General features: G+C 45.2%; 1 protein-coding gene across 11 annotated transcripts in view; it reads left to right on the forward strand.

Annotated features, from left to right (window-relative positions):
- ANK1 (ankyrin 1) overlaps positions 1-17,083 on the forward strand; it is a 460,733-nt gene that overhangs the window by 402,255 nt on the left and 41,395 nt on the right. For 10 of the 11 annotated variants that reach the window (XM_068274645.1, XM_068274648.1, XM_068274649.1 and 7 more), the window contains 3 exons: positions 2,092-2,400; positions 2,494-2,566; positions 8,021-8,183. In XM_068274645.1, the coding sequence (XP_068130746.1) occupies positions 2,092-2,400; positions 2,494-2,566; positions 8,021-8,183 (545 nt within the window). Of the gene's footprint in view, positions 1-2,091; positions 2,401-2,493; positions 2,567-8,020; positions 8,184-10,373; positions 11,031-17,083 lie in introns of those variants that run through there. The other variant, XM_068274656.1, reaches the window with a different exon arrangement.

Genomic DNA, 17,083 nt, shown 5'->3' on the forward strand with positions numbered 1-17,083 from the left:
TCTGTAATCTGTGATCCTGTGGCAGAGGTCCTCACAGTCAGAGGTCCTGGACCATACTGCCTGTCATCTTTGGGTCAGTAACAGGGTTCCCTTTGCCTTACTGCAATTATTGTGGGTTCTAGGGTGGCCTGCATTCTCTACTGTATTGCTAGGCATAACTTGGTCTGTGGCAGGATAGAAAGGGATCCCAGGAATTTCTAAAATCATTCACCAATATTTATCAATACCATTGAAAAAAAAACTCAGAAAAATGGAGCAGTTCTCCAGAACAACACTCAGAGTCCTCGTTTCATTTAACAGCTGAAACTTGACTGGTTGCTCTGGACAACTGTTCATTTTTTTCCACTGACAGATGCGGAGTTCCTCTTTCCTGGCTGTGGTGTTTCCGTAGTGTGTTGTGTCATTCAGAAATCTGAATAACAGTCATGTGGGAAAGCACAGCGTGGTGAGGTGTCTTCTGCAGCAGCTCCTCTGGCCCCCTCTCTTCTGGGGGTCTCATGTTTCTGGAGGCAGCAGACAGGGTGTGACACGTGGCAGGCTGCCTGTCACCGCTGATGGCTCAAACAGCTGGGTAAGCAAGTGGTGACAAGGGGGCTCGCAGCTTGCTCAGCCGCTTACAGTCTATATAGGGACCTGTCCCTAATATATCTCACTGTAAGTGGCACTCCAGAGCCGAATTTATTCACAACATAAACAAACTACTTTCAATCTTCAATAAATATGTTTTGCTGACCTGGAAAGCAAGAATAACCCCCTGGGAAAATTAAAATAAGACCCGAAATATGTTATGGACTTCATGTCACACCTCCTCCCTCTCACCAGCATCGGAGACATTCAGCCTGCAGCCCTTGGCACAATGCCTGAGTTGTAGCAACATTAAGGACTTCTGTGTGTCCTCATAGTGTTCCTTATACATGATGAAGTATTTAGTGACCCTTCCTGAGAAATGAGGTGATGAGAAGCCTCGACGTGCATGGGAATAAACCACAGTAGCCCCACAGGTCACGTCCTGATGACATCATCAATCTGCAGCCATGTTTTTGTTTTTTTCTGGAACTCGCCAGTCAAAATAGCTTAGGGTGCCATGATTTATGTCTGTTATGGAATTGTATTTAAAGCAAACCAGAAGCAAAAAAAAAAATGTTATAATGAATTCTATGTTAAGTACGGATAAGAAATAGAACATTAGTAGCAAAGAAAAGAGTCCCACATTTTTATTTTCAGTTCTATACTGATAGCTGTTTTTTATTTTTATTTTTTATTTAATTTTATTTTTTTATAACATTGCATCATTCTGTCACAGTTGCAGTCTTAAAACCACACTCTGTATTTTAAGCTAAAACAAAGCAGAGATGATGACCCTTCTGCAGTAAAACCTTATATCAAGTTGTCTCTCACTGTTTCTTGGCTGTTTAAATGCTTCAGAAAACAGGACTGTATTTGACCCACTGGGTTGAATAGCTCAGAGAAAGGCCCAGTGCACATCGAGCGGATTTGGATGCGATCCGCCGGCCGCATCCGCCTGTTGTTTTATAATTCAAACCACATTGGTCCTTTCTATTCTGGTTCATTTTCCTTCATGTTAACAATTTTAAATGGGTTATATATCAGTTTAAAGGATGGGAATAAAGTTTAGAGTCAATCAAACACATTTTTAGTAGAGAAATATATATATTTACATAGAAAGAGGGACAAAGTCCTGAAAGAGGGACAAATGAGGAGGAAAGAGGGACAGAGGGACAGGGCTCCCCAAGAGGGACAGGGCTCCCCAAGAGGGACAGTTGGGAGCTATGGAAAACCTGCTGCGTTAATTCGCAGGTCTCATCAAAATGTAGCTGTATTCTTACCCACTGTGAACTGGGGATAATCCCAACACACTCCTCCATTACAGGAAACTCACAGGAGTGGCTAGGCAGAGCTATAAATCCTCTGATAGGTACAACATGTCATCTATTTGTATTGCAGCTGTGTACTCAGCTCTTTGTGGCATTCCTCTATAAACTGTTGTATAGGTATATCTGGGAAATGATTGCATACTTGTATTTGGAGTGAGTGGCTGTGACACCCCCTCCCCACCCTCCCCTCCCACAGGTCATCCCTTGACGCAGGATGAACTACTTTCCCCGGCCTCTCTCAACTACTCCCTACCTTCCCCATTGCGCATGGATCAGTACTGGAGCGAAGCATCTATTTTGGATGGAGTCCCCATGGCGACCGCAGAGCCTGATGGGGTGCTGGATCTTCCTGACCTGCCTCTATGGGCCTCAGGCCTTTCCCCTTCCCTTGTGGCCCCTGAAGACTCATCCCTGGAATGCAGCAAAGCTGAGGATGAGTGGGATGCCCCACAGCGCCCATCTTCGGGCTCCCCTGATCTGGATGAGGAAGAGACTGAAGCTGGAGGTCAGAGGTTAAAGATGGCGGTGTGAGAAAGTGAGAGAGATTCAGAGTGTGATCAGTCATTTCTAAACAGCCTGTACACGTATGTCATTGCAGGACCGGAGCGGGTCCAGGCCCGGATCACAGAGACCCCCAGCACCTGCAAAGTGGCAGGAAGTAGCGTAGAGAGGTAAGTTGTGACCCCGTGCCTTATTTCCATAAATCAGCAGCCTTACCCTTAAAGGGAAACTGAAGCAAGGGGGCTATGGAGGCTGCCATATTTATTTCCTTTTAAGCAATACCAGTTTCCTGGCTTTCCTGCTGATCCTCTGCCTCTAATACTTTCAACCATAGCCCTTGAACAAGCATGCAGCACTGCAGCAGATCAGGTCTTTCAGATCTGACAAGATTAGCTGCATGCTGTGATTCAGACACTTCTGCAGCCAAATAGATTAGTAGGGCTGCCAGGCAACTGGTATTCTTTAAAAGGACATAAATATGGCAGCCTCCATATACTTCTCACTATGGTTGTCCTTTAAAGGGAAACATAAGTCAACTAAAGAAAAAAGAGATTCACTTACCTGGGGCTTCTACCAGCCCCCTGCTGTTGGTCTGTGCCCGTGCTGGTCCTCAACGATCCTCTTCCTCCCAATTCCCCCACCCCTGCCGGCTAGTTTTGTTTTCGCCGACTCAGAGTGGGCGGGCTACTGCGCCTGCACAGCCCTGGTCACGCATATCCTTTTTTGCGTTCCCCTCTGCAATAATAGGGGAACATAAAGACAGATACGTGTTGCCAGGGCTGCGCAGACGCAGTGGCCCGCTGACTCCGAGTCGGCGAAAACGGAACTAGGATTTAAGGATTGTTGCGGATACTCACTAATGGAGAGGGACAGCTCCTATCGAGCCTTCTCATTCCTCTCGGGGTCCCCTCGTTCCAGCACTGTCACCCCCGTAAGAGGTATTCAACCCATCTGTCGAATACTCCACTGTAAGGCTTTGGGAGCCCGACAGCTCCCGAAGATAGTCCGCTGTGTATTGCTCATTCGTGAGCGCACTCTCTCATGCACATGCGCATTATGGAGCCGCCCGTCTTCAGGAGGACTCAGGCTCCCGAAGCCTTCCATACCCGCCAGTGGCGACAGATGTGAACAGTGAGACAGCGCTGGAACGAGGGGTCCGTGAGAGGAATGGGATGGCGCTATAGGACTCAGAGTATCTGTTTGTTTTTAACCACTTGAGAACCCACCCTTTACCCCCCCTTAAGGACCAGCGCTGTTTTAGCTGATCTGTGCTGGGTGGGCTGTGCAGCCCCCAGCACAGATCAGGGTGCAGGCAGAGCGACCAGATCGCCCCCCTTTTTTCCCCACTAGGGGGATGATGTGCTGGGGGGTCTGATCGCTTCTGCCTTGCCTGGGTGTTGCGGGGGGGGGGGCACCTCAAAGCCCCCTCCGCGGTGAAATTCCCCCCCCCCCTCCCTCTTATACCTTTCCCCTCTAGCAATCTGGGCTGCACAGGACGCTATCCGTCCTGTGCAGCCAGTGACAGGCTGTCACATGGCGGCGATCCCCGGCCGCTGATTGGCCGGGGATCGCCGATCTGCCTTATGGCGCTGCTGCGCAGCAGCGCCGTACAATGTAAACAAAGCGGATTATTTCCGCTTGTGTTTACATTTAGCCTGCGAGCCGCGATCGGCGGCTCGCAGGCTATTCACGGAGCCCCCCGCCGTGAATTGACAGGAAGCAGCCGCTCGCGCGAGCGGCTGCTTCCTGATTAATTAGCCTGCAGCCGGCGACGCAGAACTGCGTCGCTGGTCCTGCAGCTGCCACTTTGCCGACGCGCGGTATGAGTGTGCGGTCGGCAAGTGGTTAAATGCGCCTCAGATTTGTTTTAAAGGATAGCTTTAGTGGAAAATTGTACAATTTAAAACACACTATACATAAGAAATACATTTCTTCCAGAGTAAAATAAATTATTTTTCTCCTATGGTGCTAGCGCTCACAGTAGGCAGTAAAAATCTGACAGATCGGACAGGTTTTGGACTACTACATCTCATCAGGGATTCTCAGTATTTCTTTCTTTACAGAAGAACTCCCTGGAAAGGCTGGCCTCCTCGCGTACGTTAAAAAGGGGCGCTGGGAAAAAAGGGCGCAGGGTTTTAAACGATAATCATGGATATAATATAATGTACTATATTTCGTTGAAAAATAATGTTTTATAAAGTTATAAATCATTAAATATTGTGCATGAAATCGGCAATTGTGAAAACGTTAATATTCCGTTTAAAAAGTGAAATGTATAATAACGTTTTAAAAAAAATTAGTAAGTAACCCTCCCTGTACCTACCCCTAACCCCTAGACCCCCGTATTGGTGCCTAAACCTAAGACCCCCCTGGTGGTGCCTAAACCTAAGACCCCCCTGGTGGTGCCTAAACCTAAGACCCCCCTGGTGGTGCCTAAACCTAAGACCCCCCCCCCGGTGGTGCCTAAACCTAAGACCCCCCTGGTGGTGCCTAAACCTAAGACCCCACCTGGTGGTGCCTAAACCTAAGACCCCACCTGGTGGTGCCTAAACCTAAGACCCCCCTGGTGGTGCCTAAACCTAAGACCCCCCTGGTGGTGCCTAAACCTAAGACCCCCCTGGTGGTGCCTAAACCTAAGACCCTCCTTAGTGATCACTGTATTGTGTGTAGAATAATGTTTTAGAAACAGTAAGGGATAAAATATATTACAATTTACGTTACGTACTGATCGCTTTATTTTGTGAATAATAATGTTTTACAAACAGTAAGTGATAACATTTAAAATAATGTTTTATTGAAATAGGAAACGTAAATCATCACAAGCAGTTATAAAACATTAAAAATCTTCGGGCGCCGTTGGAAAACGTTATTATTCTCTGGCGCCCTTTTTTCCTGTTCGGCGCCCAGTAAACGATATTTATTATGGGAGGGAATGGCGGCGCCCGATTTGTCCACTAGCCTCCTGCGCCCTTTTTTACTGTTTCCGGCCTCCTCTCTCGCTTGCACACTATTGTGGCAGTTGGACTGAGCAATGCTGTATAGTAAGTGCTTTTGAAAATAAAGAAATTGACTAGGCCAAAACCTGTGAGATGTGTCAGATTTTTACTACCTATTGTAGGTGAGCAACGTAGGAAAAAAAGAAATTTAAAATGCATTTTATTCCTGGACAATTGTGCATTTGATACATATGTATATACATTTTGCAGTAGTGGTCCGTTAAAGATTATTCTGGGTAGAGCCAAGCCACATATTTAATTAACCACTTGAGGACCACAGTGATAAACCCCCCTAAAGACCAGGCACATTTTAACTAAAATGGCCACTGCAGCTTTAAGGCCAAGCTGCAGTGCCGCACAACACAGCACACGAGTGACCCCCCCCCCTTTTCCCCCCACCAACAGAGCTCTCTGTTGGTGGGGTCTGATCGCCCCCCAGGTGTTTTGTTTTTTTTTATATTTATTTGTGTGTTTTATACACAAAATATGCATTTTTGTTTTGTTATTCCCTTCCCTCCCTCCCTGCATCCAGCCAATCACGCGATCGGCTGTCATAGGCTTCTGCCTATGAGAGCCGATCGCTCTTTTGTCCCCAGTACAGCACTGCTACTGATCACAGCGCTGTACTATGTGTTTAGAGGGCGAATGGCGCTCGGAGACTAAAGAGGGAACAGAGCTCCGTCCCCCGAGCAGAAGATGCACGTTCAGCCTGCGCGCGATCTCCTGGAAAACAGAGCCCCAGGACTTGATGCCAATTGGTGTGAAGCGGCCCTGAGGCTGCCGCCGCGGCCACGCCCAGTGGCGTTAGCTGGTCTGCAAGAAGTTAATATGACTATTCACTCTGGCTCTACCCCTTAGATCACCAATTATTTTATGTGATCTTAGGAGTAGTAATTGAATGTAGGCCGGTAGCACAACTAATAGTGGTGCACATACAGCAAAAAGCAGCTTTCATGTAACCCTGCGCCACGGTGCGGCGACCAGGTCATATGCATAGCACCGCCCCCCAGCTAGTGACGTACTTCCTGCTGGGCAGTAAGTATGCCACTGGGGTTGCCGTGAGTCTGCACATGCACACAGTGTTGCACCGCGCTCCCATCATGTACACTTACAGCGTCTCCCCTTCACTTGTATTACTGCATAGTCTGTGCATTAGGCATGGATTATGTGGTAACGCCTTGCAGCCTTTGCATCAGCACTGGGGCAATTTGGGTACTTCCAGTGCGCCACATCACATTGTGTGAACTGTGCAAGTCTCCATAGGCTTGCATGGCCCTTGTGTCAAGCTGCGGCAGAAAACTACCGCTGTGCGACGCAACCTGTCTAGTGTGCAAGGGGCCGCAGTATTTACTGTTTGACACAGGCCACCACTTTAGCACTTACTTGTCTTGTTTATATTACAAAAGGAAATTACTTCTTTCTACCTATGTGAAGAGTATCTCTGAGTGGTCTTAACACTGCTGCCCTTCGCCTAAAACTGCCTACACAGCTGGGTGTTTTTAGTGTCATACTGAGTGAGAATTACATACATGTGTGCCTAATTCCTGCCCTACCTCTGCTCCCTGGCCTAAAGACAAGTTAGGTATCTTCTGGCTTATTACTATTGTATTTTACTAACTTAAAGGACATCCGAGGTGAAAATAAACTGATGAGAAAAACAATTGTATCTATCCTCCTTCTCCTAAAAATGACTTTTTTTTTTAGATATCCCACAGTTTTATTTTATATTTAAATCTAGTTTCTATGTTTTAACTCTTTCATTGTCTCTGCTCAATGACACCTTCATTGAAGTACGCCAGAGCTCAAATCTATGAACTAGTGATCCTTTTTATCTCTTTCCTGCTCTCAGAAGCCATTTACTGACAGGAATGTTTTTTATGGCTGTAATTACTTATCAATGAGGGTTGTGCTATAGCCTAACCCAGTCCCGAATCGGACAGAAACTTTCACTTCCATACCTGATGTTTAAGTCTTTCAGGCAGAGATTAAAAAAAAAGGAACACAGCCTAGTTATTTGTGTGCTTGGCATTATACATACACAGGTCTATCTCATCATGTCACATGTTACCTCGGTTGTCCTTTAAGGTGCTGTGGGAGGTCTCTTTTTCTACTCCACCCTTTCCCTTCACTAGAAAAACATGTTTGCTCAGCCAACCCAGATGCCATTGTCAGTGTCATAAATTGCCAATGACACTGACAATGTACATTTTTACTTTTGCCTGGGACATTAAACTAATGGATTTTAATGTCATATGGGGACTTTAACCGATATGTTGAACAATTTCAAATTCATTTGTGGAGTTGTCCCGCATCACTTCTTGTCTCAGTTTTTTTTTATTTGCTTTCAATTTTTTATTATTATTTTTATGAAAATAATACAAAAATACGCAGCTTCTCTCCAACTCTTCTCCCCTATGCCACCTGGTCCTGAATAGATGAGCTGGGCAACGTGTGGCTCCGCCTGTTGAACAATACCAGCTCACATGGTCCATAACTTTGGGAGAACTCTGGAAGAGACGAGCAGAAGTCCTTCCTTTCTTCAACTAATTTTTTTTTAAAATAATAACAAACACTAGATGAGACCTTATCTGTGAAGCTATATCTGATGCATATCTTTTTCCTGCATAGGATACTGGACTGGAGATCAGATGCCCCGACTCCCTCTCGATCATCCCACCACGATAACAATGGTGCTCCAGTGGCCTATGAGGAGCTGCATCCGACATTAAAGAGCAGTACGATGATCCGGGTAGAGCAGAGCACTGTGTACAGCTCCAGGCGGCTGGGAGAGGTAATGACGGTGTGGCCCAGCCCCTTTATCACCTACCTGGAGAGAACAGACTGTAGGTTACAGAAAGTGGTCGAGTTAGTTATGGTACACCATGGCGGAGTGCAGAGTTACGGTATATATCTTGAGTCAGGACATCTCCCTTCTACTGCCCAAAAATATCACTGCTCAAAAACAAGGAAACTTTCAACCACATTGTCTGCAATTTCGGGAAAAAAGATCATAAATGTTGAAAAAGTCAGTTGGGTAGAAAACCCTCCTGCATGGCAACCTTTCACAAATCGTCAGGGGAAAAAAAATGAGTTTCACTTACCTTAGGCTTCTACCAGCCCCATGCAGCGATCCTGTGCCCTCGTAGTCACTCACTGCTGCTCTGGTCCCCCTGCGCCAGCTAGTTTTGTTTTTGCCAAAGTCGGGGTTGACGGACCGCCAAGCGTACATTTGCATGCATTCCTGCTGGTGCATGAACATTAACATATATAACATACATTTTTATGCGTTAGTGGTGCAATGCATACATTTTTACGACCAGCAGGAATGCATGCAAATGTACACTTGGCGGTCCTCCGACCCCGAGGCCGGCAAAAACAAAACTAGCTGGCGCAGGGGGACCGGAGCAGCAGTGAGTGATTACGAGGGCACAGGATGGCTGCATGGGGCTGGTAGAAGCCTCAGGTAAGTGAAACTCATTTTTTTGTTTGTTTGTTTTTTTGCCTGACGATTCCTTTAATAATCAAGTTTTGATCATTTTGCATTTTCATAAAACTACACTCTCCACTGCGACATTTATCACCATATTCCATCTCTATACATTATATCTCATGCCTTCATCATTTGCTGTTTAGCATCACCGTTACCGCTGAACACCACATTGCCACTTATGGTGCCCATACAAGGTACAATAAAAACGTTACATTTTCCCATTTATTTGACAAAAACGATCGAATCGAATGAAAGTTAAAAATAATAAATTTTCAACAAACGATTATCCAGTTTTTTTCAATAAAAATCCGATCGGACATGTTGGAAAAATCTTTATATTCGATCTAATGGTGCCCATATACGGTACAATAAAAACATTACATTTTCCCGTTTATTCGACCAAAACGATTGAATCGAGTGAAAGTTTAAAATAATCTTTTTTTCGATCAAGAAAAAAAATTCGATTATCCAATTTTTTCAATAAAAATCTGATCGGACATGTTGGAAAAGTCTTTATAATCGAACAAAATTGTCTAATAAAAAAAAATAAAAAAATTGTACCATGTATGGGCACCTTTACAATTGCATTTACCACACTTAGTTGTGCTACAAACGCTCAATGATTTCTGTTTATTAATAGCATAAAGAAACTAAGTACAATACAGTTACATATTATGACAATTCAACAAAAAATACAATTCCATGTATATTATTTTCACACTACATACCGCTTAAATAATAACAACAACATACTAAATCCAACTTTACATTATACACAGACAGACAGACAGACAGGCACGCACGCACGCACGCACACACACACACACACACACACCTCCATTATTTCATCTTTTTTGTTGTTTATACAAACAATAAATAAAGTTTGGCATATACTGAATAGTTGAATACAATTTGACAATCCATCACACACCATACATGTCTTGGTAAAGTTGGTCTGAGTTTTCCAACACGCCCAGTCTTGAAAAATGGGAAATTTGATAGCTTTCAAATTTTTGGGGTACAACCAATTGTTTTAATCAAATTGAGATACAGTCGAACAGAAAAATTACACCGTGTGTGGCCACCTTTGCTTGCTTGCTATGGTACCCATACACAGGCTCCAGATCTTACATCATAGCAGTAATTCCATTGCAATATAACAGGTCTCCTCCAGGCTTCAGGAAGGCTAGTTGTGATAAGCTGGTGGGGCAGAGGCAGTGCCATGCACAGTTAGGCCAGCACAAAGCCCAAAGTTAACATGCATGTGGGTGACAAAGAATTTCCCAGGCTCTGATCCACTCCTACAGAAGCACCGGTGTGTGGGCCCCTTTAAAGCGCTGTTAGTTTGAGACTCCCAGTGACTTTTAGTGCAGCTCTGAGGTTATTCGTCGCCCTCTACCACCTCTCTGTTTTCCAACCTGCCTTCCAATTTTAACCGGTATTAAGTGTTCCTCCGCCTTCCTTTCCCATTAGCTCTAATTTCAGCCCCTCCTCCTCAAACAGCTGACAGATTCAGACACACAGTCTGACATCTTCCCAGGAGCTGACACCCGGGGTTTCCCCCTACCCCCAGACCTGAACAGGGGGAGACACATCTGATGGATTGAGAACTGGCTTTTTGGGGGGGTTTTGAATGAAGTGCTGATCGGTGGAAGCTGATTGATTTTTAGAAGAGGAGAGTGTTATTTTTATCTTTGGCTTACAGTAGGGATTCTTTGGTGTCGGGTTGTGTCCCAGTTATACGCTGCTGTTATCTGTATTATTTGTATTACAGTCAGGGGGCAGACAGGAGTATGCCAGGGATAGGCTGGGGACAGACACCAATGTTACAGCTGCTTAGGTAGGAGAGCCAGGAAGTCAAGGTTACTTTATTAGATCCAGTTTTGTGAGGAAGAAGGGGTGTGACCCCGGCAGGTGAGGCGGCTGTGAAGGATGTGGGGCTTTCTGACAGAGCTGGGGGTCTGCATCGTCCTGATTGGATTTTTTGTGGTGAGCTGTCAGAACGTAGTGCATATTGTGCGGGGAGCAGCAAAGTTTATACTGAGGAGACTGCATGATGAGCTGGATCGGGAGCTGGGGGAAGGAGGAGTGGAGGACGACGAGGAGACACTGACCACCAAGGTTGTGCGGCGCAGAGTCATCGTCAAGGTAACGGAGTGCCCAGCGTAATATTTTACACACTATATGTGTGTGTTTTCTGTTTTAGTCTATGGAATTCAGGTTGGGTGTATAGATATATGACTTATTCTGCATGGCAATAAAGACACAAAATCTGGATAGATAGATAGATAGATAGATAGATAGATAGATAGATAGATAGATAGATAGATAGATAATGCAGCGGCCAGTATATATATACAGTATCTTGTTTCTATAATAGCAATTATGCCCTACTGATACCATGTCATAGGTTGCCGTCCTGCAGTATGAGCATTAATCGTTGTTATTGTCTTTATATAACACTGACATCTTCCACAGTGTTTTAGAGTCGCTAAAGGTGGCCACTAATGTCAAATTTCTAGCGAAAAAATCGTTTGAGCGATCAGATAATACTGATCGGATTGGTTGTAAATTATCTCCGTTGATGGGCACAAACGATTATAAAAACGTCTGATTGGATTTTCGTCAAAACAAAATTTGTATTTACTTGTTGGTTGTGATACATAGGAAACAAAGATTGGTGCTTTGATGGTGTAGTGAATGATGTATTACGATATTAAACTTCCGATCAGAATTATCTGGCTGCTCAAGCGATTTTTGCTAGAAATTGGATCATTAGTAGCCATCTTAAAGGAATCATCAGGCAAACACAACCCCACCTCCCCAATCTACTTACCCGGGGCTTCCTCCAGCCCCTTACAGCCGACAAGTCCCACGCCGCATCTCCGCTCGCCTGGGGTCCCCGATGGTGCAGAGGCCGAACTCCTCTAGTGCGCCTGCGTGAGCGCCGCTGTCAATCAAGCCCCGCGGTGTACTGCGCAGTAGTTCTGCGCCTGCACAGCACACTGTGGATAACGTGGGCTTGATTGGCAGCGGTGCTCGCGCAGGTGCAGTAAGGACGACCTCGAGGTTGGCCTTTGCACTGGTGAGGACCCTGGGTCAGCGGCTGGGAGCGAAGATGTGGCGTGGGACTTGTAGGCTGCAAGGGGTTAAAGGAACTATTGGTAAATAGGGCGGGGGGGGGGGGGGTTGATTATTTGTTTAAAGGCTTGGTTCACACATAAAAAGGTGTCCTGTCAGTTTTTGACTGTTCACATCAGTCTTTTATGTGTTTTGTATGGATGTGTTCACACATAAATCTGTACATGTCCGGTCTAGTCAGTTTTGTATGTTTCTGTGGGTGTGTTCACACATAAAAGCTGTACATTTCCAGTCCAGTCAGGTAAGACTGATAGAAAACTGACAGGACAGTACTGGACTGGTCCGGAAATGTACAGATTTATGTGTGAACCAGGCCGAACTGTCTCTTAGGGCTCTTTCACACTAGAGGCTGCGGTAGAAAAGGCTGAAAGTCAGCCTTTTGCTTAACGCCAATACATAGCGTTTTCAAAGCGTTTTGAAAGAGTTTTACCGCTCATATGAAAACGTCCTTTTTTTTTTCTTCTATAAAAATAAGTGAACAAGTTAGCTGTAAAACGCTTTGAAAACACTTTGAAAACGCTGAAGTTGGCGTTTTCCATTGACTATCATTGAAACGCCAACAGCCAACTTCGGCTGTAAACAGCCCAGAAAAAGCTCCTGGGAGCGTTGAAACGCAACGCTCCAAAACGCTGAGTTAGATGTGAAAGGTAAAATGAAAGTCTATGGACTTTCTTTTACCTAGCAAAACGCCAACTTCGGCCGTGGCGTTAAAACGCCGAAAAATCCCTCTGGTGTGAAAGGGCCCTTAGGGCACTTTTCCATTAATAAACGTGATTGTGATCCCGCTGCTGTAGCATCTCTTCCTATTTTCCATTACTATGATTCTTCTGCTATTTCGCCGTGATCTGTCGCGGTGCATTTGCAATTTCCAATAGGAGAGGAAAAAAACAGCGGAATAATAATTTGAATAACCAAATCGCAAAAAAATAGCATATCGGCTTGATTACTATACAATTTTCCTGCACTTATATACGTTGTACAGGAGCTCAATGCAGCAAAAACGCAGCTGGATGGCAATTAGGATCAGGAAAAAAATCACATTGAGAAAGCGCATTGCACTAATGGAAACAATTGCCGTGGATTCCATTAGTTTTACTGCTCCAAGGGTTTTGCTTTTTGCAAGGGATTGGAATCAGATGACAAAACACTGACAGAACTGTGAGAGAGGTAATTGTACTGATTTTGGATATACACAATGCAATTATCGCTTAAGATAGACTGATCGCTGGATACAATTCAGCATGTCCGATCTGCTTCTGATCAAGAAAGGGACCAATTTTGTGCGGAACTGATCTCAATAGCAATCCTTTTCTCATTTGACTGCAGATCAGATGCAATTATTGAACAATCAGTCTATCTGATGCGAAAATTGCATCATAGTTGCATAGTTACATACGGTAGTTATTTGGGTTGAAAAAAGACATACGTCCATCGAGTTCAACCAGTATAAAGTACAACACCAGCCTGCTCCCTCACATATCCCTGTTGATCCAGAGGAAGGTGAAAAAACCCTTACAAGGCATGGTCCAAATTAGCCCCAAAAGGGAAAAAATTCCTTCCCGACTCCAGATGGCAATCAGATAAAATCCCTGGATCAACATCATTAGGCATTACCTAGTACTTGTAGCCATGGATGTCTTTCAACGCAAGGAAAGCATTTAAGCCCCCTTTAAATGCAGGTATAGAGTTTGCCATAACGACTTCCTGTGGCAATGCATTCCACATCTTAATCACTCTTACTGTAAAGAACCCTTTCCTAAATAAATGGCTAAAACGTTTTTTCCTCCATGCGCAGATCATGTCCTCTAGTCCTTTGAGAAGGCCTAGGGACAAAAAGCTCATCCGCCAAGCTATTATATTTCCCTCTGATGTATTTGTACATGGTAATTAGATCCCCTCTAAGGCGTCTTTTCTCTAGACTAAATAAACCCAGTTTATCTAACATGTGTATCAGCCTTTACCCCCGCCCCCTTATCACCTGCCTGGAAGATGGGTACAATTACAGGCAAAGGTCCATAAAAAGATTAGTTATGACTAGACCTAAGACCCGTTAAAATAACAGGCGCTGGGCCTCTGCCTCCTCCCGTCCCTGTCGCCGCGCATGCACGGCCGTGATGCGTATCTATGCACACACGCACGCGCACCACATGCGAGCACACGCCCACCCCCTGGCCCCATCCTGCTGTCCCAATGGCCCTCACGTGCCGCGCATGCGCAGTAGGCCGAAAGCATGGACACAGGGACAAGGGTTTTATATAATGTGAGAAACACACTGAGGGAGGAATCACTGTAGTGGAGGAATACGGTATATATTTTTTGTCCATTCTCCGCTTCACAGTGAATGGCTCCTACTTCATAAATAGAAGCCGTTCACACTTGTCACTCTGCAGTGGATCTGTGGGATCCTTTGCAGTAAGCGGATCGCGGGATCCAGTGCAGTAAGCGGATCGCATTTCTGTGCAGTCCGCGATAATCCTGGGCAGGCGAATGTGTTCCCTATATAGTCTATGGGGGAGTGCATCTGCCCCAGACTGCAGCCGGACCACAGCGGACCATCGGAGCTTACACTACACTGTCCCCTCCTGCTGGCCGCACGTGATCTGGCACAAGTGAGAGCCTGAGGGAGAGCTATCAGTCTTGTCGCCCACCAAGGAAGTGGGCCCATCAAGGAAGTGGATCATGTGCAGCTAGCGGAGCAGATAGTGTAGTGTCCACTCCAATGGTCCGGCTGCATTGCCCCCATAGGCTATATAATGGGAACTGTGGCAGATGCGTTATACCTATATAATGGGAACGCATCTGCTCTTCCAGGATTATCGTGGACTGCACAGAAGTGTGCAGTTACCGCAATGGATCTGTTGCAGGCTGACAAGTGTGAATGGCTCCTATGTATAAAATAGGATATGTTCACTGTCAGTGGAGAACGGACAACAAATGTCTTTTCTTAACTCTAATGGGAACACAGCCTCAAAGTATGCTCTTTCTGTAGAAGGTGGAACTCAATCTGATTGGATGCTAAGTAATACATTTTAGTTGCTTGGAGCACCATCAGCACTTTTGTATTGACCTGCAGTAGTCATAAAGTGACACTGAATAAATAATCTAGTATTCTGTGTGAAGCACTGTGGAGTCTTCTGAGGGACCAGCAAGCAGGAAGCTTCTCCTCAACCTGTCCTGGAGAGGCACTTTTCTTTCCTCTCTACTCACATTGCAGATCAAATGCACCCCGTTCCCTCGCAGAGAGCCTAAGCTATTGGATAGACACTTAGGCCTCTCATAGCTCACCCACAGCCCTACAGTTCCCCTCTAAATACTCTGCTAGCAGCCTAAATGGCCTGCCATTGGCCTCTCCCACACGGGAGACTGAAGGCAGTGTATTCACCGCCTGTCAGCTGCTCCTGTGCACTGGCTGGCTGCTTGCTAGTGCTCAGTACCAGCAGCAAGAGGTGCCCCTCTCCCATAGAGTCACTCTGCCACAGGATAACACCATCACGTGTCAAGTTATGACATGGGTGGTGCTACAAACACTTCCATTCGGCTTCATTTAAATAGCACCCAAATGGCATTCATGGCCGGCAGCTGGGAGGCTGAATTGCCTGACGAGCGCTCTATTCAGCCTCCCTGTGGTCAAGAGGCCTAATTATGATGTCAAATCCATGACAACGGTCATCGATGAAAGGAGAGAGTTTTATTTTCACTATATATTATCTATTTATTTTTTTCCAGCAGTCTAGCTATTGTATGGTATGTTATGGCTGGTGATGTTCTGCACTGCTTTAAAAGTAAATTGTCAAAAGAAACCAGGAATACAGACGGTGCCATTGCCGACTTTGCTTTTCTGGCTATCAGGCTGCTTCTCCACTAGCACTTCTTGTCACTGATCCAGAATGTGTATGCAGATCAGGTTCTCTTCCTTTCACTGACCCAGGATGTGTATATAGTTCAGACATTCTTCCTGTCACTGACTCAGATTGTGTAAACAGACCAGGCGTTCTTCCTGTCACTGATGCAGAATGTGTACGCAGATCAGATGTTCTTCCAGTCAGATCAGGCATTCTTCCTGTCACTGACCCAGAATATGTACGCAGATCAGGCTTTCTTCCTGTCACTGACCCAGAATAGGTACGCAGATCAGGATTTCTTCCTGTTACTGACCCAGAATAGGTACACAGATCAGGCTTTCTTCCTTTCACTGACCCAGAATATGTATGCAGATCAGACGTTCTTCCAGTCACTTACCCAGAATATGTATGCAGATCAGGCTTTCTTCTCATCAAGGACTCAGATTGTGTAAACAGACCAGGAGTTCTTCCTGTCACTGATGCAGAATGTGTACGCAGATCAGACATTCTTTCAGTCACTTACCCAGAATGTGTATGCAGATCAGGTGTTCTTCCTGTCTCTGATCCAGAATATGTACGCAGATAAGGCAATTTTCCGGTCTCTGATCCAGAATATGTATGCAGATAAGGCAATTTTCCTGTCACTGACCCAGAATATGTACGCAGATAAGGCAATTTTCCTGTCACTGACCCAGAATGTGTACACAGATCAGGAATTCTTCCTGTCACTGACCCAGGATGTGTACACAGATCAGGCAATCTTCCCGTCGCTGATCCAGAATATGTACGTTGATCAGGAAAACTTCCTGTCACTGACCCAGAATATGTACACAGATCAGACATTCTGTCTCCACAGGCCTCAGCATGCATCTTTCCTCGCTTATTACTGTTCAGCCCAGAGCGATAATTTAATAGCACAGGTAGCAGATGTGCAGAATCTCACAGCAACAACAACCTGTCTACCTCAGCCTGGGATAGCTAGACTTTCATTGGACACCCTTTTTGACTGTTTTGGTTTTCAGAGATCTTGTTGATCATTATTTCTTATTTTCACTTATTTTCTCAGATTTCTTGGTAATACATTTTAATGACCTTGTATCTGCATCTTCCTTCCCTGTAATGTGCCTGTCATAGCTGTAGAGTCTGCATCATGGATTGCTAGTTATAAAAATAAGCATTGTGAGCGAGCCAGCGGGGTATTTATGGTCGCAGTTACTG

Source organism: Hyperolius riggenbachi, chromosome 3 (assembly GCF_040937935.1).
Source record: "Hyperolius riggenbachi isolate aHypRig1 chromosome 3, aHypRig1.pri, whole genome shotgun sequence".
NCBI classification, from domain to species: domain Eukaryota; kingdom Metazoa; phylum Chordata; class Amphibia; order Anura; family Hyperoliidae; genus Hyperolius; species Hyperolius riggenbachi.